Source organism: Euprymna scolopes, chromosome 17 (genome assembly GCF_053919585.1).
Source record: "Euprymna scolopes isolate OS-2025 chromosome 17, ASM5391958v1, whole genome shotgun sequence".
In the NCBI taxonomy this organism is placed as follows: Eukaryota; Metazoa; Mollusca; class Cephalopoda; order Sepiida; family Sepiolidae; genus Euprymna; species Euprymna scolopes.
Genome location: NC_136498.1, coordinates 78,609,316 through 78,634,303, shown reverse-complemented (window position 1 = coordinate 78,634,303; position 24,988 = coordinate 78,609,316). Strand labels below are relative to the sequence as shown.

The 24,988-nt window shown below is 34.3% G+C and overlaps 2 protein-coding genes across 8 annotated transcripts in view; one reads left to right on the top strand and one right to left on the bottom strand.

The window, feature by feature from the left end:
• The window catches only part of LOC145296820 (uncharacterized), a 141,905-nt gene extending 131,972 nt beyond the window's left edge, over positions 1–9,933 (bottom strand). For all 6 annotated transcript variants that reach the window (XM_080142906.1, XM_080142907.1, XM_080142910.1 and 3 more), the window contains exon 1: positions 9,806–9,933. The gene's annotated coding sequence lies outside the window, so the exon portion shown is untranslated. The remainder of the gene's footprint in view (positions 1–9,805) is intronic.
• Positions 9,934–10,027: 94 nt separating this feature from the next.
• Positions 10,028–22,510, top strand: LOC145296823 (centrosomal protein of 19 kDa-like). Of its 2 annotated transcripts, none has more exons than XM_080142928.1 (2): positions 10,028–10,195; positions 21,759–22,510. In XM_080142928.1, exons 1-2 carry the CDS (start codon positions 10,028–10,030, stop codon positions 22,260–22,262), a joined length of 672 nt encoding a protein of 223 aa, XP_079999054.1. In that variant the 3' UTR covers positions 22,263–22,510. The 2 variants fall into 2 exon arrangements, with proteins under 2 accessions (XP_079999054.1, XP_079999055.1); XM_080142929.1 differs by having other exon boundaries at positions 10,166–11,513.
• The last annotated feature ends 2,478 nt before the right edge of the window (positions 22,511–24,988 follow it).

Sequence of the window (24,988 nt, the reverse complement as noted above, 5' to 3'; positions counted from 1 at the left end):
TATATGTAGTCATCCACATCAGTACAGATTCGTTGTACCACAATGCGGCTAGATTAGTACCTCTCCCTAGCCAAGAATTGAACCTAGAACCATCGCGTTGATAGTCGGCAGTTCTAACCATCGACCCACGGGAGTACTGAGGATACAGTTAAGAAACTCAGTATTCCTATCCAATCGTGAAACAACAACTATGAAGATGAGGATAACAGTCCACAAATAAATATACAAATTAATCATCTCAAAGGATTCAATAATAACATAATTATACAGTATATGTAGAAAACAAATATTGGTTTCAATAAATGTTGACAGAAATGGACACTTCATAATAGCAATTGTTTTCCAACCATTAAAGATTCATTATGTATTGATTTATTATTATCCAAGGTTTCAGCCTACACACATCATCAGAGTATAAAAGATATTGTATTGTCATCCATATTTGAAAATAAAATAAATTATTCAGACATTTCAATCATTCAAGTCTGCTAACCAGATGCGCTCTATACTTCAATGATGAATAATGTTTGTTATACAGTCAACAACAAAATTATTTGTACACCCATTAATACAGAATATTTTAACTCATTATTCAGAATTGAACACTCATATGAGGTCAGCATTTTTATAAATTATTAATGACAAAAACAGAAATATTTGTATTGCTATAAAAAGTAGGACATATCTTCCCCAATTTACAGACAAAAATGTAAGCAAGAAAAATAGCAGTGCTGAAAAAAAATTATCTTTATTATTATAATAATCAGACTATGTATACCTGGTATATATGAAAATGTCAAAAGCTGGGAGGGGTGGGGGGTCAGATTGTCGATATCGGATTACATTTTAATTTGTGAAAAAAAAAAACATGAAAAGATTAAACCAATTTAATTGAATTAAATTCGCTATGACAAGGCATTTTATTATTTGAAATAACAATTCACGAAAAGGGCTTGAGAGTATAAGTGGTTTTAGAGATTGTTGGCGAATGTGTTGGGCTTTACGTAAAATGGTTAAGTAAATGTTTTTTTAAAAGAGATAACCCCTCATTGAACGATAAATAAATAGAGAGGTAACACATGACATTGAACAGTTGCCATTTTTTCGTTGGCACACCAGATTTGTTTATGTCTACAGCTATGTTCACATGCTGTCTATAGAGATGTTCAGTATACTACAAAAAAAATGGACGTAAAACGAGTCATGCCGTTGTGTCAAACACACTCACTCCCCAGTTCACAGGAGTTTGTCTACATAGAAGCAGCATCAACCAACGCACTAACCAACAATTACGACAGACAATCCCACAATTCAGCAGTACCATAAACAGGCCAACACTAGGCACTATTAACATCTCAATACCAAACCAAGAACAAAAGTATATAAATTTAATCATTTTTGTTGCAACCATACACTTATTTTATTCAGATTACTATTCTTATCTGGATTGTTATTTTCACATTTCAACTGATGTACCTATTTACTATGCCTCCCCACGGGACAGAGTTAGACACCAGGGTCGTTTTTTAACGTGGAGAAAAGGTACAAAAATAAAAATTGTCTCAGTCGTGAAGGATTTCTCCTCCGCCGAAAGAGAACAAGAAAATGAAGTGCAGCATCTGAAGAACAGATACTACACTTTGATAACAACCAAGATAAAAACAATAGTCAGAAAAATACTAATAATACAAAGTATAAATCCTCCTCTCAAATATTTTGAAAGACTAAATAATTTTTACAATATGAAAAACTGAAAACAAAAATTGATTACTTTTCACAATATTAATAATTAATTAATAATTAACAGCATCTCTTCATAAACTTGCTGCAATCGTTTTTGAAAAGGCTTTTAGTAAGATTGAAACAAATCCTTTCTGGGATTTTCCCCCATTCTTAAAATAACCAAAGTTTTATTTTAAGGTTTATGATTTATTCAAGCTTTGAAGTCTTGTCATAAATTTTAAACATGATTAGAATTCATGGATTGGTTTGCTTTGCTTTTTTGTTTTGTTTTACAGCGTATTAATGCTTTTTGGGACTATTTAATGGCAAATCGAGTAATTTTGGTAAATATTCTTTTATGCATCAAGTTCTTTATATCTTCAGATATTTATTCATAATGTTTGGTTTGTTTGTTTTACAGCATATCAACCATTTTCAAATTCAGTCATTTTAGTAGATTCTTTCAACACTAGTGGCTTGATTTTCTTTAAACATTTATCAAGATTTGAAGAATCGTAACGGATACAAAAATTTTAATTTCTATTCTAAGTCTAGACATTAAAAATTGTGTGAGTGCTTGCAAATACAGAATGACTCTAAAGAAATGCCATCCACTGATCTATCATATAAAAGGCAAAATGGGTTCAAGCGTTCGTGTATGTTTGCAAAAGGCTTTTTTCGTTGGCCTTCGCACGTTGGTTACATTTATGGAGAAGTTTCTTTATACTTCCTAGATCCTAATATCTCAGATCTGCAGATGGACATCGTCTCTATCTTTATTTTAATCGACTTTTAAAGAAATTTGCTCGTCTCGAGTGTTTGTTTGTCTTTCATGTATAAATAAAACGAAACTGATCAAAGCAAAGGCGTCCGCCTGGCCTTATGGGCCAGGACGTCTTGAAGGCAATTAGGTTTGATCAATGTGGGGGAAACCCTTCATATCAGACAATTGCTATTCATTTGGACACTGCCAGAGCTTCCCCTTTGGGGGGGGGGCTGGTTTTCCCCAACATCGTGAGGAAAGAAATATGGCAGAAAGCGGAAAGCTTAACTGGCCTACAGCCAGTCATTCATTTTGCTACTCGCTATTCACTTTCTTTTCTGCCTTCATGTCACGGGTTTGAGCCTGCCTGCCTTCTACCACTTTTTATTTACTTTTTTTCTCAACATACACCTCCAAACACCCGGGCAACTCCGGACACCCCCGCTAGTTAATTAATAAAATTTACTATCCTTTCTGCACTCTAATCATTCTTAAAACAAACTTCACTCTGTTTGACTAGTTCACTAACAATATATGTTTTATCACCATTCAATATGTTCCTAATATGAACATCTGTGTTAAAAGTATACCTGGATGCAACCGATTTGAGTTGTGACTGCCCTTTTCAGTTCAGGAATACACTGTGGCATATTCTCTGCTCAACTTTCTCCCACAGTGAGATGATGTGACACAAGGATGTGGAAAGTGTGAATTTAACAACCAGCATCCTAGAGAAAGAGCATTCTGGTGCGCAAAAAATGCCTGGTCAGCTTTGTCAACATTCCCTAGTAGGGGTGCCTTAGGAGATTAGCAATAAACTAACCTCTTCTCAAAAGGGAGAAGGTAAAGTCTGGGAAGATGGAGTTCCTAGCACTGCACAGGACCAGAAACATACCTCAGCTAACAGAGAACAAGCCGTCTCAAAAATAGCCTAGACTCTGTTGGCTTTTATGTTGAGAGAAAAGCTCATTCTGATTAACATTATCTTTGGAGTAACCCGATAGATAAAAATTGGGAGGAGGTTCAATCCAGTTAGTGTGAAGCCCATTCAGGATTCCAGCTTTTATTGATGAGATGATTATCGAAATGTCTTTGCCTATTATTGATAAAACAAAGACTGTTGGACATACATAACTGAAACTTGGTAGACAAGTCAGTTATCTTCTCCAATGCACACCAACGTCCTAGTGGTGAGGCCTCAATTTGTGAGTTTGAGGAGTGTGAGTATCACCTCTTAATTACCACGACTCCCAAGTCCACTTTAACTTGGAGGAGTAGTAGTAACTGTCAGGACCCTATCTATGAATTAAAGAGAAACTATTATTTACAGATTATTTGCTCACAAAATAGATGGATTCGTCATAGTTTACAAAAGAAAATGTTTAGTAAATAAAACTTTTTTAAAATTAAATCTGTGAAGGCAAGTGTGCATGTATTATTTGTTCATAGCTCAAACACAAGTTAAAAATGAAAGAAAGCGGTATCAACTGAAAATACGTCCTTTAGGATTTGTTGACAAGTTTACTTACTCGTATAATGAAGATTTATAAAAAAAAAAAAATAAAAACGTTTTTGATAAAAAACAAGCTGAGCATGCAGGATCCCCCTCCACAAGTGAAAAATTTACTTTTACCATGACTAATGTTTGTGTAAAAATTTTTTTAAAAATCCAACGAGTGGTTATTGAGAAAAGTGCAAATATACAAACAGATGAATGATTTTGGAGCAATTTTACCCCTATAATGCTTGCTAGGGGAGCAACCAGAGTTATTCCGGAAAATCCATTCTGGCAAAAATTTACTTTCACCATGACTAGTGTTTGTGCAAAATTTCACAAAAATCCAAGGCATGGTTATTGAAAAAAGTGCGAACAAACGAACGGGAGTGAATTACTAGGACCAATTGCTCCTCTGTCGGGGAACCAAAAATCTGCTGTGTGCATATTATTCTTTTATAGTTTAACTGGAAATAAAAGAAACCGGTGTCAACTCAAACATTTGGTATTTGCCGATTCTAGGGTACCATTGACACACCAGTTCCCGTTAGATCAACAACTTTGAGCATGGTTAGAACTAAAATGGGTAACCATTCGGGAATTCTAGGTGCTGTATGTGCTCTCCGCTTATCTCAGCATTTTTTCCAGTCGTCTTGGACTTCTTCTTTAGCTCTGGACTCAAGCAGTGCTGGTTCAGGAGAGGTGTGGTTGGGATTGCATGACTGCTGCCTCATAATTACACGTGCAGTTACCTTTACAGAGGGTATCGATGGTCTTTCGAGACTGAGCAAAGGCTTCCGTTCCAGAGTACCTCATTTAATTAATCCTGGACACTTCAAAAGTTTCAAATAAAAACAACATTTTTTAGGCTTTTTTGAGTAAATATTTTTTTCTTAATAAAGATTTTTTTCTATCATATTTTTTGCATAAGAATTCATACAATTGAAAATAAAAATGTAGAAAAATTAACAAAATCTAAGAAGATCAGTCTTCCCTAATCTTTATCTGTTTTGATATTACACTACTATCTGTCTGTCTTTGATCAATGAATGAGAAATCTTTTTGGACTGATGCAATTTTATTTTTGTTCCAATTCAGAGCACCCCCTTTTTAAAAGAGCTGGATTTTCCCCATGTTAAAAAAGATCTTGTATCTTATTCTGTGCTTGTAGGGAGGCAAGTAAATAGGAACATTATGTAAGAAAATCAAAATTAAAATCTAGTTATAAAAAAAAAAAAAAACAATGTAATTTCTAAAATTAAATTAATGAAAAACAAAAAAGGGGCGAGGTAATCATTATTTTTGGAAACAAATTATTTTAAAGGAAATACAATTAAATCAGTTAAAAACATTTTTTTTTTTTTTTTTTTTGCTTTACCTACTCATTTGTGATGTATCCGTGATAAAAATGATTCTTTAATGAGATAAAAGTATTTTAAGTTGGTATAAATATCAGTGGTGAGAAATGTAGCCATTTTGTTGAGCTACTTGTTTACATTACAGACCTTACTTCCTGTGGCTAAACAAAATGGTTTCTTTGCCTAGGACAGATACTTACAACTTATAATTCTTATATCAGACCTTTCGGCATTGCCCGGTCATAAAATACACTTAAATATATTTTAATTCATGTAGATTTTGTATTTATTATTATAGAGCCAATACTCTATTGATTATTATATTGTACCCAATATATAGTAGTGATTTCAAAAATTAAAAAAAAATGAATATGACTTAGGTCCCGTCAGCTAGAATCAAAACCAAACAACAAAGCCTCTCCTCCTCATGTTAAGAATGGGTTTCTAAATAATGCTATTATTTCAGCATGGTTCATAAATACTAAAATAAGTATCAAAATACATTCTACAAATAATACAAGTATTTATTAGGGCGGCCACTTTTTTTATGCTTTTTTTTATTTCCATCAAGATATATTGTACGCATAGAAGTTAAGAGAGGTTAGAAAAAAATAAAACCAGAATCCAAAAAATGGAATGAAACTTAAACTAAAAATAATCCAAAATGTTTTGTTGAAAAAAAAAAAAAAAATACAGAAAAAGTTTTATGGGTTAAGGTAGCAAGATGGGGGTCTGAAAATCCAGCTCGAGAAAAGGTGGTTGGTTGGTTGGTTGTTTTTGTTTTATGGCATATCAACCCTTTTCGGGTTATTTAATGCCAAATCCAAAGATTTTGAAGAAAACATTTTTAATAGAATATATTTGTTGTTTTCAAGTCAGTTTCTATTTAACCCATAGTTGGAACCCTAACAGGTACTACCACTCTGGGTCAGAGTGAACCTGGGAGCAATGGTAATTAAAGGGTGGCTCCACACTCCCCAAAGCCCACAAGCTGGGGCCTCACCACTGGATATAGTTTAAGGTCATATCCAGGACCCCCATTGATGGACTTTTACTCTCTGCAGGGGGGCAGTCGGTGTATTCTAATGCCCCACCGACAGGGCCTCGAGAAAAGGTGGATCATGTGATACTCTGTCACCAGTATAAAAGCAGAACCTAATCCCTTTGAATAAAGTGCTGAGTTGTTAATTTCGAACAACAGAAAAACGGAAAACAAATAAATGCTACCAAAGGCAAGATAACTTAAAAGAAAAATAAGGAAGCAATTCAAAGAATTAAAGAACGAAGCAGTTCCCACCTGACTACAACTTGGATGTCTTCAAGTCCAACATAAACAAATTCCTGATGAATCGCCCTCTTAAGTAAGACACTTTATCAAATCTCCAATACTAACGATTACTATGATACTATCCCATTGATTGTATATGCAATAACCCTTATCCCCGAGTGGCTTCCGGGCCTTGATAAGTGTTGACTTCCATGTAAAAAAAAAAAAAAAAAATTTCAAGCATTTATTATTATAGACAACATTTTAAAATTAGATTTTTTTTAATTCCACTGTTCAAAGAATTTGAATCTTTTTTTTTCTTTTTTACAATTAAACAGTTAAATAAGATTAGAATTTTTTTATATAATTAAACAGTTCCAAGAGGTTAATTAACCCTGTAAAACTTTTTTATTAAAAAAGAAAATCTAATTCTGTCTATAATAATAAATGCTAAAAAATTCTTTGAATTGCTTCTTGTTTTTCTTTTAGCTTATCTTGCCTTTAGTAGCATTTATTTGTTGTAAATTAATTACACATTTTCCGTTTTTCTGTTGTTCCAAGTTAACAACTCAGCACGTTATTCAAAGGGGCCAGGTTCTGCTTCGATACCGGTGACAGAGTACCACGTTACCCACCTTTCCCTGAACTCAGAACGAGGCTGGATTTTCAGACCCCATCTTGCTACTTTAACCGCTTTATGATGTATGTACCTGTCACAGAATGTCATATTCAAAAAGTCACATAAATTGATCAAGTAGTTTTATGTTTATGAAAATTATTTTTAAACGATTTAAAGTGATTGGTGTGAAATCGTTAGCATTACAAGGGAAGGCTGATCTCGTAAGTTTAAATCGTTATAGACTTATCTGCCCTTGTTTGTTCAAGTTGGCGACGGGAGACATTATCTTTTTGCTTACTCATAAAATTGATTTTCTTAGTTAAAAATAAAACTATCTGATCAATTTACGTGATTTTTTGGAAAATGACATCTTTATTTCATAAGGGGTACATATACCCTACAAATTTTTCTGCATTTTTTTTTTTAATTACGTTGAATTCTAAATAACCATAAAGTGTTATAAAATTATAACTAATTTTATAATGGTCACGTTGTTTTAATTTTTATTTATAAACTAGCGGTGAGCCGGTGAGGCTAAGGCGTCCGGTTTGTCCAATCTTAAAATAAGCTTAAATATATTATTAATCCATGTAGATTTCGTATTATTACAGAGACAATTCTCTATGACTTAGGTGCCATCAGCTAGAATCGAAACCAAAACATTTAGTGCTCCAGATGCGTTTCCTATCGTTTGAGCTATAGATAGATAAAATTAAATCACTTTAAACTATGAATGAATTTGCCCATGTGCAAAAATAATAGTAATATAAATATGTCAGCAAGTGAAAATGAACATTTTGCGTTTCAACTGGTCGACATTTCATCCATACAAATAAAGATTTTACTCGTGAGAAACCATCATTGGTGTATGATTACTATTTCGTGTTAATTCCAGTGTTATATGATCAGTTAGTTTATCGGTTAAATATTTTCACACAGACACACATACATCTGTTTTATTTATATAGATTTATTGGATGGTATGAGTTTTGAAGCTAATTTAAATGATTTTGTATTCGACAGTGTAAATGTTTTCAGATTTAAAAAAAAAAAAATTTTAACTATCAACAAAAGATTAAACATAGCTAACTTGTTTACGAATAAACTGAAATGCATTCTGATGGATTTTTACGAAATTATTTTTTTAATAAGATATTTTTACATTTTATTTTACATTATTGTATCTTTTTATAATAAATAATCGATTGAAATTAAATGGGGGAAAAAATAATATGCAAATCACGTCAAAGCGAGAAACAGATGAGAAGTGAACACAATTTTATATGTAAAAAAAAGATAACTACATCCTCTTCAAAAAACAAGTTTTTGTTTTAGTTGTCACAGATTGTCAATTTTTTAATATCTTTTTGAATTCATATATTATTTACATAATAAAAAGTACTAAATAATAACTGCATCTGAAATAGAATTTTTAAGTAAAAAGATATATATATATATATATATATATATATATATATATATATATATATATATGGCGATTTTTTTCTAAGAAAACAAGGGAAGATAACTCCGAGTGAACACAAAAATGACAACTAACAAAAACAAATGGAGCAATTTTTTGTTTTAAATACTTGCAAAATATATTTAAATACAGTAAAAAAAATATACAGGAAACAAAAACAATATCTAATTTTGTCTGTTGGCATTATTAGGATGCATTTATTCTACTTTAATACTAATAAACTAACTTGATTTTGATTCGAAATAAAGATAAAATACGAAATATTTCCGAAAAAAAGAAAGAAAACAATGTCTTCTTTTTCGTTGTGATAACATCCTAATCAGTCATCGATTCGTTATTTTAATCGTTTATTTAATACAGAAGAAAATAAAATAAAATAAAAAAAGATTACAAGATATTTCGAAAACAAAAAAAAAAAAGTATTTGTTCGGAAACAGATATTTTTCAGATTTGCTAAAAATCCAAATCGAGGAAACTAACAACAAAAAAATATGCATCACATAAAAGTTCATCCTCCGTAATTTCTTTCTTTTATTTATTTATTATTTTTTTTAGATGAGGATTGATAATTTCTATTTGAATTACTAATCTCATCTTAGTTGTTCCACCACGTTTCAGCCGATGTAACCTTTGAAGAAGGACGAAACGATAAAACAATCAAGATGATAGTAGTCTAAATAATCCAAGCATACACGACCGTACGTATTTGTAAAATGTAAACATATATAATATATATATATAATATATATATATATATATATATATATATATATCACAATCTGATGGCACAACAAAGTAAAAATTGAACTGTAATAATTCGTATGCGATGTTAAAATTACGACATAGCTTTAATTTATTCGCAAATAAAATTAAATTCCATTTATAAATTAGAGACGGTATTTTTTTAATTTGAAAAATGAACGGAAGCTTTAAAAGCTATAAAGTTCGGATACAAAACACCCAAAGCAGAAACATCAACACAGATAGACGTTCGTTCATCCTCTGTCAAAAATACGCAAACGAAAAATACATTTATATTTCATATGGAATCGCAACACATACAACGTTAATGCGAATACATGAGAATCGATTCTGTACCTTATAAGAGGGTGAATCGCAAAAAGCGTAAAATACGAGATGATCTCTCCAGTTTCCAGATAGAAAAAGTGATCACTCTACCGCCATAACAACATCAGGCGGGTCTGAGTACGCATGGCAGTAGACAGGCATTACTAAGTGATTATCGATAAATAATATAATAAAACCCATAGATTTTTTAAAATATATATGCATATAAGCTACGTGCAATACATTTTTTAAATGAACTTTCAAAAATTAATAAGAAATTATATATCAAGGCTAAACTTATTTGATGAGGAAAATAGAATTGATTATGGATTAGTTATGTCTGATCAGAGTTCTTGGCCTTTTTTATTGCGCAAGCGTATTGCTGACGGTGTCACCTTTTTTATTTATGAATCGAGATTTGTAAGTATGCTCAAAACTCGACTACAACTAAAGAAATCATGTCTAAATTGATGCCCTTCTAACTTCACGAATCTCACTACTTACAATGAATAATATTTTTCTTCGAATTGTTAAAAAAAATTTAAAGGAAATTATTCCGTTTCCTTTCATCCAATCGTTACGGCGATGGCCAGAGACATCAAAACAAACAAATAAAATTTGTATTATTCTGACTTAAAATAACCGACCACGACCAATCGACCATATATTAGGAAATTTTCGCTATTGTTTATAAGATATTTAGTTTTTGTCGTGTTCTTATTCTTATTGTCTCATATTAAACTTTATTCGGGCTACTATTTTGATTTTGGTTGCTATATTCACAACGTTTCGACCGATCTAATCTCCGACCTTCTTCAGGTGTATCTTTTTGAACTTGGAAACCTTCTAGTCGAACCCTGGAACCTGGACGAGATTTCGAATTGAAGTTATCTATTTCCCTCCTACGACAGGAAGATGTGACACAAAGTCAGAAAAGTGGGATTTAAAAAGCCAGCGCCGTAGAAAAAGAGCGCTTTTATCAACCAAAAGATACATGGGTAGTCCCGTTGGCATTTCCGGGTATGGACGATGCAGGTAATTAGCAATAAACAAACTCCCTTCTTAAAGTGCAAGAAAGTAAAGCCGGGGAAGGGGGACCTCCTAGAACTGCACAACAATGTGGCAAACTGATTTTATTATGAAATTGTTGTGGGTTGCCACAGCAACTGAACATGTTATATATTCCCCGGGAATAGATTGTTCTCATTCCACGTTGGCGTCTGTCTAGACAAGATATCAGCTACTCATCGATGCACACATTCAGAGTCAGTTCGTAAATGGATCATTTTTGCCTTCCATTGCAATCCAAGGTATATGACTCACAGAACCGCATTAAGCTCATGAAAATTGAAGTGTTTTTTTTTTTCATGTAGCAATCAGAGCCAGCTTGTTTCTTCTGCCACTGATCCATTGCTCCCCACGATCACACCGGTGGCTAAGGAGCTTGTCTCTACCCATACCATTACATCTTATCCACTGATACACCAGTCACCTTTCATGGGATCATCCTGGGTTATCCTCCTACAAATATCTGCAACTATCCAGGAAAGTAGAGGGTCATCATCCCATCCAGTCCTCACTGTGTTTGCCCTTCGTTCCACAAATCCTGTGGCAACATGTAACCAACCATATACTGAAAATGACCGGTCAGTTTCCTGCACACTGAGAAAACAATTCGGTGGATAAGTTTATCAAGGACTACAAGCAGTTCTCACTTCCACAACACTAGCAATGCAAGGTATACGACTTACAGAACCGCATTGAGCTCATTAAAATTGATATGTATTTTTTTTTTCATGTACTAATCAGAGCCAGCTTGTTTTTTCCATTATTTTACTAATTATTTTACCAACAGCTGTAGCTCCCGATCATACCATCATACTCCTCTTGAATTTGTGTAGGGGATAGATACCCTGCAAATCTGTTCCTTAGTATAATTGGAGGTTGGTTGCCAACCCATTTCCAGGATACAATCCATCTCTGTGTAGTCTTGTTGTACTCTGTATTGAAATTAGGTTTATTAATGGTGAGGGCAGCACAATTTCGTTGATCACACTATAGATATATCACCTTTCTGGCACTAGTTACAGCCATTCCCCCCAACTGCTTGATTGCGTTCAGTCCAAGCAACAAATCAACTCCTAGCAACTCCTGCAACCAGAACTTCCATAGTCATGACGAGCTTGGCATCAATGCTAATTTTCATCATCACAGTTCCACTGCACTTGTGGGCATCTTCATCTGCTGTGAGCACGCTAGTTATTTTCCTTGTCCATGGCTGATAACACAACTAAGTATGCATGCATCCTGTGTCTATGAGAGCTTTACGTAGTATTCCATTGATGTGGACAGTCACCACTGGACAAGAGTTTGGTGGATGAGAATGGCGCTGAATTTTCATCCCCTTGTCCATTTCCTGGATAGAATTTAGCAATGTGCCTTGGTCGTTCGCATCAATAAAATGTGAATGTTCTTGGGGGCTTTTCACCAGCACTTCAAAATGCCTTGTGATCCAGGAGACAATCGCTTGCCTATGATTGGGTCAATCACATTTGTAACATCTTGGAGGCACATCTGCATCTTTCTGTGTACATTATGACGCCTGTTCAGCTACTGCAGCATGCTCTGTAACTCCAACGCAGTCATGATGACACATCTAGGTTCTTTATTTGAGATGATGCTTGTAAGAGTTTTTCTGCATGTTCGGACAATCTAGCAATAAATTCACACTGAAGGTACTGATCTGACACACCACCAAACAAAACTGCAAGTCTGTGTAGTTTTGCCAAGACAACATTGACTGTTTCACCTGGTTGAAGGCGGCATGCTGCAAATTGGTTCCATGCAATGAAGGGGTCCAAAGCAAAAACTATGTACAACGTTTTTTTTACACTCTGTAGAAATTCACGCATTTCTTTACACACAATTGAAATCTATGCATTTCTCCACACTCTATTACTGATATGTAGCATATGTGCCACTAGACAAATGCATTAAGATTACACACAATACGATTTGCTCCACTCAACTGACATATCAGTTCTGCCTTCTCTAGCTATTCCACAATCAACTGCCAAGAGTCACTGTTGTCAAACAGAGATATAAGAGACTATGATGCAAAAATAGCTTGTTAGTTAAAAAAGGTCAGAACTTATTCTCATCAACTCTGCAATTCTCCTCTCAACTTAATTTGTCACACTCATGCTCTTAATGCTGGTCGCTGCACAGGCTAATGAGCAATCTACGACACCACTGCCAAATGACTCGTCATTCTTATATCACTCCTGGGTGAGTGCATTCTTGTACACCAAGGGGTGTCCAGTGACAGCACACACACACAATGTTCTTGGGCGCTTCCAAACATACCTGTTACAAAGATGGCACTTAATGTTTTTCTTAGTATCACCTAAAGTAAGGATTAAACCTTCACTCCCCAGAGACTGTCAGAACGGATTATTAATCAACATCATTGGGTTATAAGCATAGTTGAAGTTGTTTATTTAATTATTTTTGTGAATCCATGATACAATGGTTAAAAGTACTGGTTAATAATTAGTTTTAAGTGTCAGTCTTCTTGAGGTTGAATATTCAATTCTTACTGCAGGTGATAAATAGATAGTTTCTGAGAGTCCACAGTTTAGACTTGTTGGCCTAACAAGAAGAATATATAAATTAACACTGTTATCCAGTCATAGCTGGGAGAATGAGGACAATCTTTCCTGTGGATTAAATAAACGGGTTAGTTCAAAATTTCTCCCAAGTTCAATATAAAGGTTCACAACTTTGAAGATTAGAGGTTACATTAGTCGAAACATGAATATAGCAACCAAAAAATTCTAAAATATAAAAAAATAAATGTTTTTTTAATTTTCTCCAAATAAATGAAAAGTTATAAATTACAGTAAATATTCAGTAAATCCTTGTAGTTTAAAGCTCCAAAGTTCTTTCTCAAAATTAAAAATATATTGTGCTTAATTTGTAAATGGAATTGAATTTTATTTATGAATAAATTAGCCTGGGTGTCCAGCGTTGCCCGAGTGTTTGGAGGTGTGTGTTGAGCAAAAAAAAAGTGGTAGTAGGCAGACAGGCTTGAACCCGTACCATAAAGGAGTAAAAGAATGTAAAAAAAAAATGTGATGTCTTTGCCGTTGCGTCCATCGCCAAACCAGAAGTGACGAAGATTTAAATTAAGGCTAGTCAATCGAAAAGAGGGGATGACTTTCAAAAATATCGGCGAAAAAACGACTCCCTCCTTGTAGAAAAGTGTCCAGTTAAGGGTAAAAGAATTAATGTTTTTAGCCATTTTTTCGATATTTGTTGTCCAAAATGATACCGATTTCATGAAAATCCGGCACCTCTGTCAAAAGTTTTAGGCATACATACATGCATACATACATACATACATACATACATTTAAACAGACAGGTGAGATTTATATTATAGTTAATTTAAAGGTATGGTATTTGCTTCCTTGATAGCTGAAAAAAATTATCCCAATTATACCCATTTTTAACAAATCAGTGGAAAGAACTCACCTACAAACTCAATTCCAAGGCTTCGCTACAATCTTTGAATCATTAATCTAGTGATAATTTACCACTAGGAAAATCTAAACTTCTTTCTGAATATGAATTTAGATAATCATGTTTTACTGCAGATATCTTTATAGTCATCTCCAAACACAGATACTACACATTAAATATGATGGATGAAACTATGGTACTAACACTTGATATATTCAAGGCTTTTAACAAGATCTAGGATGAAGGTCTTCTCAGGAAAATAAATTCATACGGTATTACTGGACGAATACTTATTATAATCAGAATCATTTTAGCTGAAAGAAACGTCTGGGTCATTATGGATAACTGTACATATAAAAACACCACATTAACTCAGGTGTACCCCAGGGGGTCGACATTTGGACCTTTATTAGTCCAAATCATCATAAATGATCTGCCTGATGCAATTGTATCTGAAATAGGTATATTTGCTGATGACATTATGCTGTATTCTTGACATATGGCTAGTGCTCGACTGAATTCCAACCTATGGTTCTCCCTTGCCAAACTTTTACAAGAAACACTCAACTAGCTGCAAGCACCATATACAATTTCCCCCACTCTCTAACTGTACCTAAATCTAAACATAGATTCCATGAACAAAGCTTCTTTCCCAGAACTGCCTGCCTGTGGAACACTGTTTCCCTGGCCTACTTTCCAGTGGAATGTAACATAGTAGCTTTCAAATCCAATGTAAACAACTTCTTGTTGAGCCGTCCTCATAAATAATCAAATTCTACCCAATTTACACTATTAACGATTACTACATTACCACCTTACATTTATTAACATTTATCCTCAAGTGGCCTTCGGGTCTTGATAAGTGGTGACTCCCAAGTAAATAAAAAATATATCAAATGCATACATATTCAAGACAATGGTTGAATCTTTAGAAAATTACCTTTAGTTTGTTGTAGAATGGGGCCAAAAATGGATGGTCACATTCAATGCTACTAAAATAAAACCTTTTCCCTTTACCAACGATAAGAAACCCTTCCTACAATCAATTGCCATGCTCAATAGTAGCGTTCTCGAGCTTAATATTCCGAGGCAACATGAATTGGAATAAATACATAGAAGATATATTGCAAAGAAATTATTCTCTCTAATGGATTAGAAAACTTCTCACATCTTCCAATATCTTGTATCAATAATTTAGTATGGTCGAAGAAACAGAGAACGGCAGATATCCTAACTGTAATCTCTGAACATATATACCATTCACTGGACAGAGCAGGGGAGGGCAGTGGATATATCTAAGGCTTTTGACAGGGTATGGCACGACGGTCTTCTCAGGAAAATTAAATCATATGGCATTACTGGACGAAATATTTAACGTAATTAAATCCTTCTTAAGTAAGAGAAGAATCCAGGTTGTCCTCGGCAGTTGTACATCTAAACAATATTATATAAATGCGGGTGTACCTGAGGGTCTATCCGTGGACTTTTATTATTCCTAATATTCATAAATGACCTCCCTGATAAAATTATCTCTGAGATTGGTATATTTGCTGATGACACCACGTTCTATAATAGGCACGAGGGGAAAACAAATGAACACATATCTAAGGAAATGGCAGAAACACTAGAGGAAGACCTCCACTCTGTAATGGAATGGGGATAAAAATGGTTAGTCACATTCAATGCTGCCAAGACTAAGCTTGTTTCCTTCAATAATTACAAGAAACTTTTTCTGCCACCAATAGCAATGGGCAAAAGCACATTACCTGAAAGCATTTCTTTTAAACTTCTCGGCCTAACGTTCACAGGGAACATGAGTTGGAGCAGATACATTGAGAGCGTTACCAAGGCTGCTGAAAGAAAGTGAGCTCTCTCTCTACCATACTAGAAAACTACTTATGCCTGAAAGTATCATGTACCTCTATAAGGTCACTATTCGCCCATGCATGGAGTACTGTTGTCACATCTGGGCTGGTGCATCTTCTCTCACTCCTGGACAGAGTTCAGAATAGAGTCGCCAACCTGATAGGTCATGAACTGTCATATAAACCTCAGCCTCTGTCCCATCGACAAAATGTTGCATCCTTCTGCCTGTTCTACAAGTATTTTAATGGCGAATGCTCTAATGAACTTCAAGCACTTGTACCTCGATGTAAATACTTCTGACAAACCCGACAAGCAGCTAAATCCCATCCCTACACAGTAGAGATCCCTAGGTGTAAGAAAGCGTTTTACTCCAATAGTTTCTTCCCCAGAACTGCTAGACTTTGGAACTCCCTTCCGGGATTCTGCTTTCCCAACTGTACTGGCATGCAGAAGTTCAAGTGTACTCTTAACAGACATCTTGCTGCTCATCTCCCTTCATAATATTCCCTGCTAACTTTTACGATATAAATTACCTACAACTTATGTCCCCCGATAGTAGCCCCCTACTTCAAAGTGACATTGTGCCTTGTTTGGGGTGAAAATTGAATTTAAAAAAAAAAAAAAAATGCAAAAGAATTAGGAGTTTTTATGCAAAAAGTTTTTTGCGTTTGTATGATCGGAGTAGCGTTTTACTCTTCTAAAATGACAGTTTACTAATCCAAGCATGAAAAAGTCATGCCTTTCAAAAATAGTAAAGCTTTCTTTTCGCAGCAAGCCTCTAAAAGTATCTACTGTAAATAAAAAAAGTGAAGTTAATTTAATGTACTTGATGTGACCCTGGATTAAATTTTTTTTTTAATGCGAATTGTATGGTTTGAAAAATGCATCAAGTAAATAAACAAAATTAAAAGTGTAGAATAATGGAAATAACTGTTAACAATTTGACTATTCTGGTCACTTGTATTGAGTGTCACTTCAACAATAATGATCAGGTGTTGATGTTACATTGCTATTGGTACACAGTTTGGTAGGTTGAAAAGAAATTGTCCTGAGAAAGGCAGATCGCAAGTGTTGTAGTGAATTGTCCTGAAAAAAAAACAAAAAACAGATAGATCACAAAAGACTGGTCAAGAAAAAAGACATTGTTTAATGGGCCGATCGAGTATGGTGATCAGGGCGCAGCTACAGAGATGAATAACATCTGAGCTGGTAGAGTCGACGGAGTTAGTTGGCAGTTGGATGAAGTTGTTGGAGCATTATTAACAAGAGCAGTTGGTTAAATCAACAACTGGACTAGTGAAGGTAATTAAACAGCTAGATAAACTCAAACGGAATTGTTTTCTAAATTGACATTTGTTAGCTTCTATTTGCAATATATAAAAAAATTAACATCTTGAATATAAAACAAACTGTTGTAAGATTGTTATTTCAGCTTTTGTAATGACTTTTTACTTTTTTGTTTACTAAAATAACCTTCCCTTTATATCATGTGAAATTGTGTGAAGTAAAAGAGGGGCAAAATTATCTATGTGAATGAGATTGGATGATTTAGATGACCTTATCTTCATTGCTGTATCTAAATGAAGCCTTTATGACCATGTGCCGGTCCCCAATGATTATCAGCCCCCACCTTTGTGCCATCGTTTTCTCCTTCATCTTCTTAATCTGGCTGTGTTGCCTCGGTAAGGCCACATGCATTGGTTTGCAAGCATTCACAAACAAAAGCAATGCAGACTCATATAAGAAAAAACACACAGATGCATTGTGTATGAGTCAGTTGGATTCTGGGTCTGTGTGACACCATCACAGAAAAGGATCCCCCAAAACACGAGTGTTCAAATCTTAAAGTTCCAGTGTATCAGCTAGGACCCAACTGAGGTAATTTGTCTGTTGAGACATCATTGTCATTTGCTTGTCAGCTCATATCATCTGTTCGACCTGATATAAATCTCTGCTCCTCAGGTCTGCCCCAATCTGCTATCTTCTCAAACAATTCTGATACCTAAATATATTAACATACAACCAGAAGTGCCCAGTCTTTTTCCTCAATCACCCACACCCACCCATCTGATCAGCAGAAAATGACTATTTCCATCTGTTCTCTCAGCCAGTCTTAGCTGTCCACCTGGAAACTAATCACTAACTGTGAGGTGCCATTCTGTCTAGAGAGTTCAAAAGATTTTTTGGCAGTCCTTCCCAAAATTACGTGTCTGCCAATCTTACTTTCAATAACTTTTGATATCAGCTGAATCATTTCCTCATAGTATCACAGACTTACGGCATGCTAAAATTGTAAATGGAGGTAGTCCAAATCTGTGTTGGCATTATTATTGCATTATTATTTAAGATGTGCCATCTTCACCGTTAATCAAATTTTTTACTTCTTAACTACTATAAAATGGAGTCAAATTTTAAAAGTTGGATCCAAATAGCAACATGCCTGTCATATTGCTACTTAATTCCAGTTAGAATATTTTTTTCTTAATTTTCCTCACTATTCTATGTGCACAATTATTCTGGTTTAGTTTTTTTTCTAAAAGTACTTATTTCGACTAAGAAAACTTTTAGGGTGAAGATAGATTTTTATGGCACTGGTTTCTATCAGCACAAAAACAAACAATACCATAATACTTAACGTATTCTTTATAATAATATTTAAAAAATCCATAATTTGCTAATTAAAATCCAACTCTGCATACTTCTGTAAAGTAATTTGCCCTTTTCAGCAGTAAAAGTTACAATAATACATTTTATGCTCATTTCTTTCAGCTTATTTGTACAACTGGCTGCCTATGTAAGGTTCATACTCATAATTATTTTTCTTTTGAGTTTGTTCTTAGATCTGGTTCGTTTAATTTAAAGTAAAAACGTGACAAGATAAACAAAAACGAGAGGAAGTAATTCACTGCACACATGGTTACATTTCGTTACAAAACTTCAAAGTCTTTCACTATCATAATGAATTTTAAAATTATTTTCTAAGACAATTCAATAACCCTTATCCCCGAGTGGCTCCTGGGCCTTGATAAGTGGTGATCCGCATATATATAAAAAAAAAAAATTCAGCTTATTATAAACTAGCCTGGGTGCCCGGCATTACCCGGGTGTTTGTAGGTGTGTGTTGAGCAAAAAAAAGTTGTAGTAATCAGGCAGGCTCGAATCCATGACGCGAAGGCAGAAAAGAAAGTGGAGGTATGTGTAAGGGTGTTGGTTGAGCAAAAAGAAAGGAAATTTGCAAGCGCAAAAAAAAAAAAGTAGGAGTAGGTAGGCAGGCAGGCTCGAACCCGTACTGCAAAGGAGGAAAAGAAAGTGAAAAAAAAACGTGATGCATTAGCTGTTGCGCCCATCACCAAACCAGAAGTAATGAAGGTTTAAATTAAGGCTAGACAATCGAAAAGAGGCGATGACTTTCGAAGATATCGGTGAAAAAAGCGACCCCTCCCTGTAGAAAAGTGCCCAGTTGAGAATGAAGGAATTAATGTTTTTAGCCAATCTTTTGATATTTGTCATCCGAAGGGTCGAGCTTCAAAATGATACCGATCTTGTGAAAGTCCGTTGCCTCTGTCAAAAGTTTTAGGCAGACATACAAACATACATACATACATACATTTAAACAGACAGGTGAGATTTATATTATAGATAATTGCCTTACTTATTGATGATACAACTTGTTTTTACATTCAAAATAAAAACCTAACCTGTGATATAAAATATAGATAAATATTTGGCAAGAAATAGGAAATCAGTTACAAACTTTTATATCTTTAACTGTTAATTGTTTTTTTTACTCACGTTCACCCTTAACAAAGCATGTCGCCACTTGGATGTAAGGGGCTACTATTTGGGACCATGCCTAGGAAAGATTAACAAGATGTTGGTTTACATTACATTTTAAACTTCTGCATATCAGTACAGTCAAGGAAGCAGGTAGCAGAAAAGGAATTCCAAAGTCTGTTTGAGGGAAGAAACTATTAGAGTAGAAAGCTTTCTGGCATTTAGGGACCTCAACTGTGAAGGGGTGAGATCATATTGATAAGCGTGTTTGTCAGAATATGTATGCCGAGAGGGAACAAGTGCAACAAGTTCATCAGAGCACATTCGATTAAAATATTTGTAAAACAGGCACAGAGATGCAACATTGCAGCGATGGAAGAGGGGTTGGAACTTAGTTGACAAAGTGGGGTTTATGAGATTGAAAACACTTTTTGGACCCTATGAAAGAGGGAGAGGGTAGTAATAGATGCACCAGCCCAGATGTGGCAACAATACTCCATGCATGTCAATTGTGCACTTCTACACACAAATAAAAATGGCAAACTATTTCAGAGTATAATTTTTTATTTTCATATAAAAAATGTTTCTCTGTCGGGAGGACCACAAATTAGCCAACTGCAAGCCATGCAAAGGGTAAAATCCTTCTGAAAACAGTGTCACCTGTTGACCCTGGGTGACAACCTATGATGCCATGGATAGGCATTCAGCTATTTTGATCCTTACTTTGGTTAGATGGAAGTTTGAAAAAGCCCGATCTGATTAATTGGTTGGTCACATCATGCCCGAGTATCTATGTTTATCCCCAAACTATATTATTTAATCTGATTCTTAAAAATAAACATTCAAGTCTTACTTCTCCTATTTAATTTTCTAATCAAAGATGGTGGCTGAGGGTTAGAGTTAATCACATTAAGAACAAAGAAGATTATCAATGCCAAAGAGTAATGTTTCCAAAGAAGTAATATTATTTTCTGGAAGTAGTGGTTTTCTTAGAGTAATGCTTTCCTCTCTTCATAGAATTCCCTTCTAACAATAATGTTTCCACTTCCACTGTAAAATTTCATTCTGAAACCAATGTATGATTCTGCTTATCTATGAACAATATATTCTAAAAATGTAAATAATTTTCTTACTTACAGAATTATGTTTGACAACTTTATTCCAAACAACATAAAACTAATGCTATAGGTCGATAGCTTTGAGGATTATCAGAATCTTTTCCCAGCTTGGGTGTGGGTATTCTCAAAGACTAATGTTTTCAAGGAGAAATGCATTCTAAGAATATAAATAATTATCCTGCCTATGGAATTATATTTGACAACTTTATTCAGCATTAAACAACCCAAAGATGGTTGACATGCCATAAAACAATTCAAACTAGATACAAAAGTCCAACTTGATTCAACATTAAATGATCTGAAAAAGATTGATATGCCATAAAACAAACAAATAAAATAAACAATAACTTATGTAGACAGACAGTAAACATCCTCAAACCACCTAGTAAGCAGCAAAATACCACCCCTTCTCTCTAGAAGTCTCTAGATCCCAGAAGATTTTCTATTCTCATAACTTCTTTCTTAAGATCCTTTGCCTTTGGAATGTTCTCCTTGCTCCCTATTTCCCTGACTGTATTAACATGCGAAAATTTAAATGTAATGAGAACAAACATCTTGTTGCCCAATTCCCTACCCAGATTGCACCCTTACAAATCTTGTCCTTATAACAGTAACCTCTTCTACTTCAGTAGCTATGAGTCTTGTTTATGGTTAACAAAAGAAAATAAATATACAATGCAGTTTACATATTTTCTTTTTCAGATAATGGAATCACCGAGAATAATCTGTAAGAAATGTGGAATTCGGATTCACCCTCCTTCACTTATCCTTATTTATTCGACGGAAGAAAATGAGAAGATAAGGCGACGAACAATGCCTCTCCGTTGCTTTAACAATAAATCAAAAATAGAGACTATCGCCGAAGAATTGAGAAACAATCCACGGCATCAAAAATATATCCATTGCATTCCACGCCCTCAGCTGGAGCATCTGCTTGCCATTCTCAAAGAGACTCTTCTAGGTTACACTATTGAAGAAAGCCTGAAAAGAATCAAACGAGAAAGTATCCAAACCGATCCCGAAGAAGATCTGAATAAACTGGACGATGAGGGTCTATCAAAAAAGAAATCCATTATGGAAGAATCCTTTTTAAAGAATCAAAAGAAGTCAACCGATCCTGATTTTATTTATGATCTTCAAGTTGATTTTAATGTGTCCCCAAATGCTAAATCAGAATGGGATTCAGATAACGACTTAGAACTATGATTTAACTAGACAATTTGAAAAGGTCATTGTTTGCAATAGAACTCTATTATCATTTTGAATTACTGAATATCACTTCATATTTTGACATTTACAGAAAGTTTAAAGTTTTCATTATAACGATGCTTTGCAGAGAGTTAATATATAATTTAAAAACTGTGTCTGCTTTATTTAAATGCAGCTAAACTTGAATATTTGTTTAACAAGATAACAATAAAGTGTGAAACTAAAAAGATTACAAATCAATAAAAGTGCACACTTATTTATTAAATCATTTAACATTTATATTAGATTTTCCATTTGCTTTGATAAGCATTATTTGTTTTTATATATCATAAACAAACGGATAAAACATTGACACTATTGAAATTCCTATTTACTCATCTTGAGGGCAAAGTTTGATACAAAGTCAATTTTTAATGTGAGTAAAATTCGGCTCATCAAAAAGGGAAACTTTGCATTTAGACAGAAATAAAAAGTGCTTCAATCTTGAAGGATTTCTCCTTCACGAACCGAGGATAGAAATGATCAAGTGTATAACAAGAATAGGTACTACACTTTGATCTTGTAATTTTTTAGTGATATTTGAAGTTTTCTAGTGGGATATACAACTAGTGTGAAGAACCGATGTTGCTTGGAATTAAATGAGGATCATTAATATGTTCATAACAGTTCTTTGTTTTCACTGTTCTCTCTCTTCCCATTTCGTGCCCTAATATAGGCATAAAAACTGAAATGTTGGAAAATTCCCTGAATTAGTGTCATCGGCATATGGTTTTAATTTCATTAAAATCTGATATATGTATTTGAAGTTTTAAGGGAGTTCTGTCCCAATGAATCACTTAGAGATGGGGGACATGTAGATATTCAGTACATAAAAGGTAACATAAAAATTCAGGACCACTTCCATTGTCTTCTCCAGACAATTTATACATATGATTTAAATTTCATAAAAATAGGATATAGTTGAAGTTTTAAGATTATACTCTCATAGTTCCCTTACGAGTACACTTGGAGATTCAGAATTATTTCCATTGTCTTTTACAACAATTTTTACATCAGAATACACTTTTAAATCTCATGTAGATTCTTTAGTCATGACACATACACACAGACATTGAGTTTTATATAAATAGATGAATTATCATCAGTGTCCAGCATTGCTTTGATTTCCATAATTGAAATGATGGGAATCAAAGCAGTGTTGGACATCATCATCGGTTTAACATCCACCTAAAATGCTGACATTAATTGGATGGCTTTTAGAAATTGATTTCCACATTCAAATCCATCCTTATCACTTCCTCCCATGCCTTCCTTGTGTTGAATAATGGGGTGTGAACATATTGGGGATGACATAATGGGGATGAGACATTTACATAACGGAGATGAAACATTTATATAGCGGCATATACGGTGACGATGACAACAATTCTTGGAGATTTCATGTTATTCTTAGGACTAGCTGAAAACATTATCAATAACTTTCCCCACTCTTTATCTGTACCTAAACCTAAACATAGATTCCATGATCAAAGCTTCTTTCTTAGAACTGTGGAATTGTCTTCCGTTTTCCTGCTTTCCAGCTGTCTATAATATGGTGGTCTTCAAGTCCAACGTGAACAAGTTTCTGATGAGCCGTTCCACTTAAGTTAACAAATTTACCGAACTTCCATTACTATCGATTACTATATTGTCCTTTTGACTACTCTACACTCTTTAACCCTTATCCTTGAGTGGCCTATCGGCCTTGATAAGTGGTGGCGCCTATGTAAAAAAGAAAAAAGAAAAAAGGAGACATGAATGTGAAGAGATATGCAATGGACAGTTGTTTTAAACATAAAGAAGGGAATTCATTATTGATGATGGGGACAGACAGTTTCACTTTTAGAGGTTGTTTCATATAAAGTTCATTTTATAAAGACACTAGATAAAATCACATTACGTTTTCGATGGATGACAAACGAAGATAAAAAAACTTACTTATTACATGATGATATTTATTATTTCAACTGGATGAGATGATCAGGGATTCGATTGCCTCCCTTTCTGGCTCGCTTCCAAAAGGGGTTCGGCTAACGTACTCTTTCAACTCTAACTGTCAATTCAAATTCCCTCAAACTTCTCTCTCTCTGACTCTTAACTTCTGAATATACTGTGATCTATCTTTCTTTGTGCCGTCAGAAACGTGATCAACCACACAAATGTTTTCTCACGTGGATTTACATTCTCATATGTCTCCAACATGTTTGGCAACACAAAGACATTCCTTAATTTGATTTCCATTGTCCTAACTCTGACCTCTAGTTGTATCATTATTTCTAATATAATGGATAACGCTCTACATTCCTATCATCATATATAAATTGCAATATGTATTCTTTTCAACTCTTGAATACTGAGTTCGATTCTAGCCTTCTCCTTTAATATATATTATTTTCAAACCTATTTATGTCGTTTCTCTAACTACGGGGATCTGTCCCCTTCTATATACAACACTTGGGCTTCCCCTAACATTTCATCTGTTCTCATCCATTTTTTTTCAACATGACCATACCAACAAAGTCTTCTGTTTTGCACACATCTCTTTCTACTGATTTAATCTTCTCCTGACATCATCAGATATAGGCCTATTTTAAGACTCACATTACACATACATCATATCATCGTCATATCATTTCATTCTATACAACGCTTGTCCTCAATCTTCACTGTCCCGGTTTCACTTT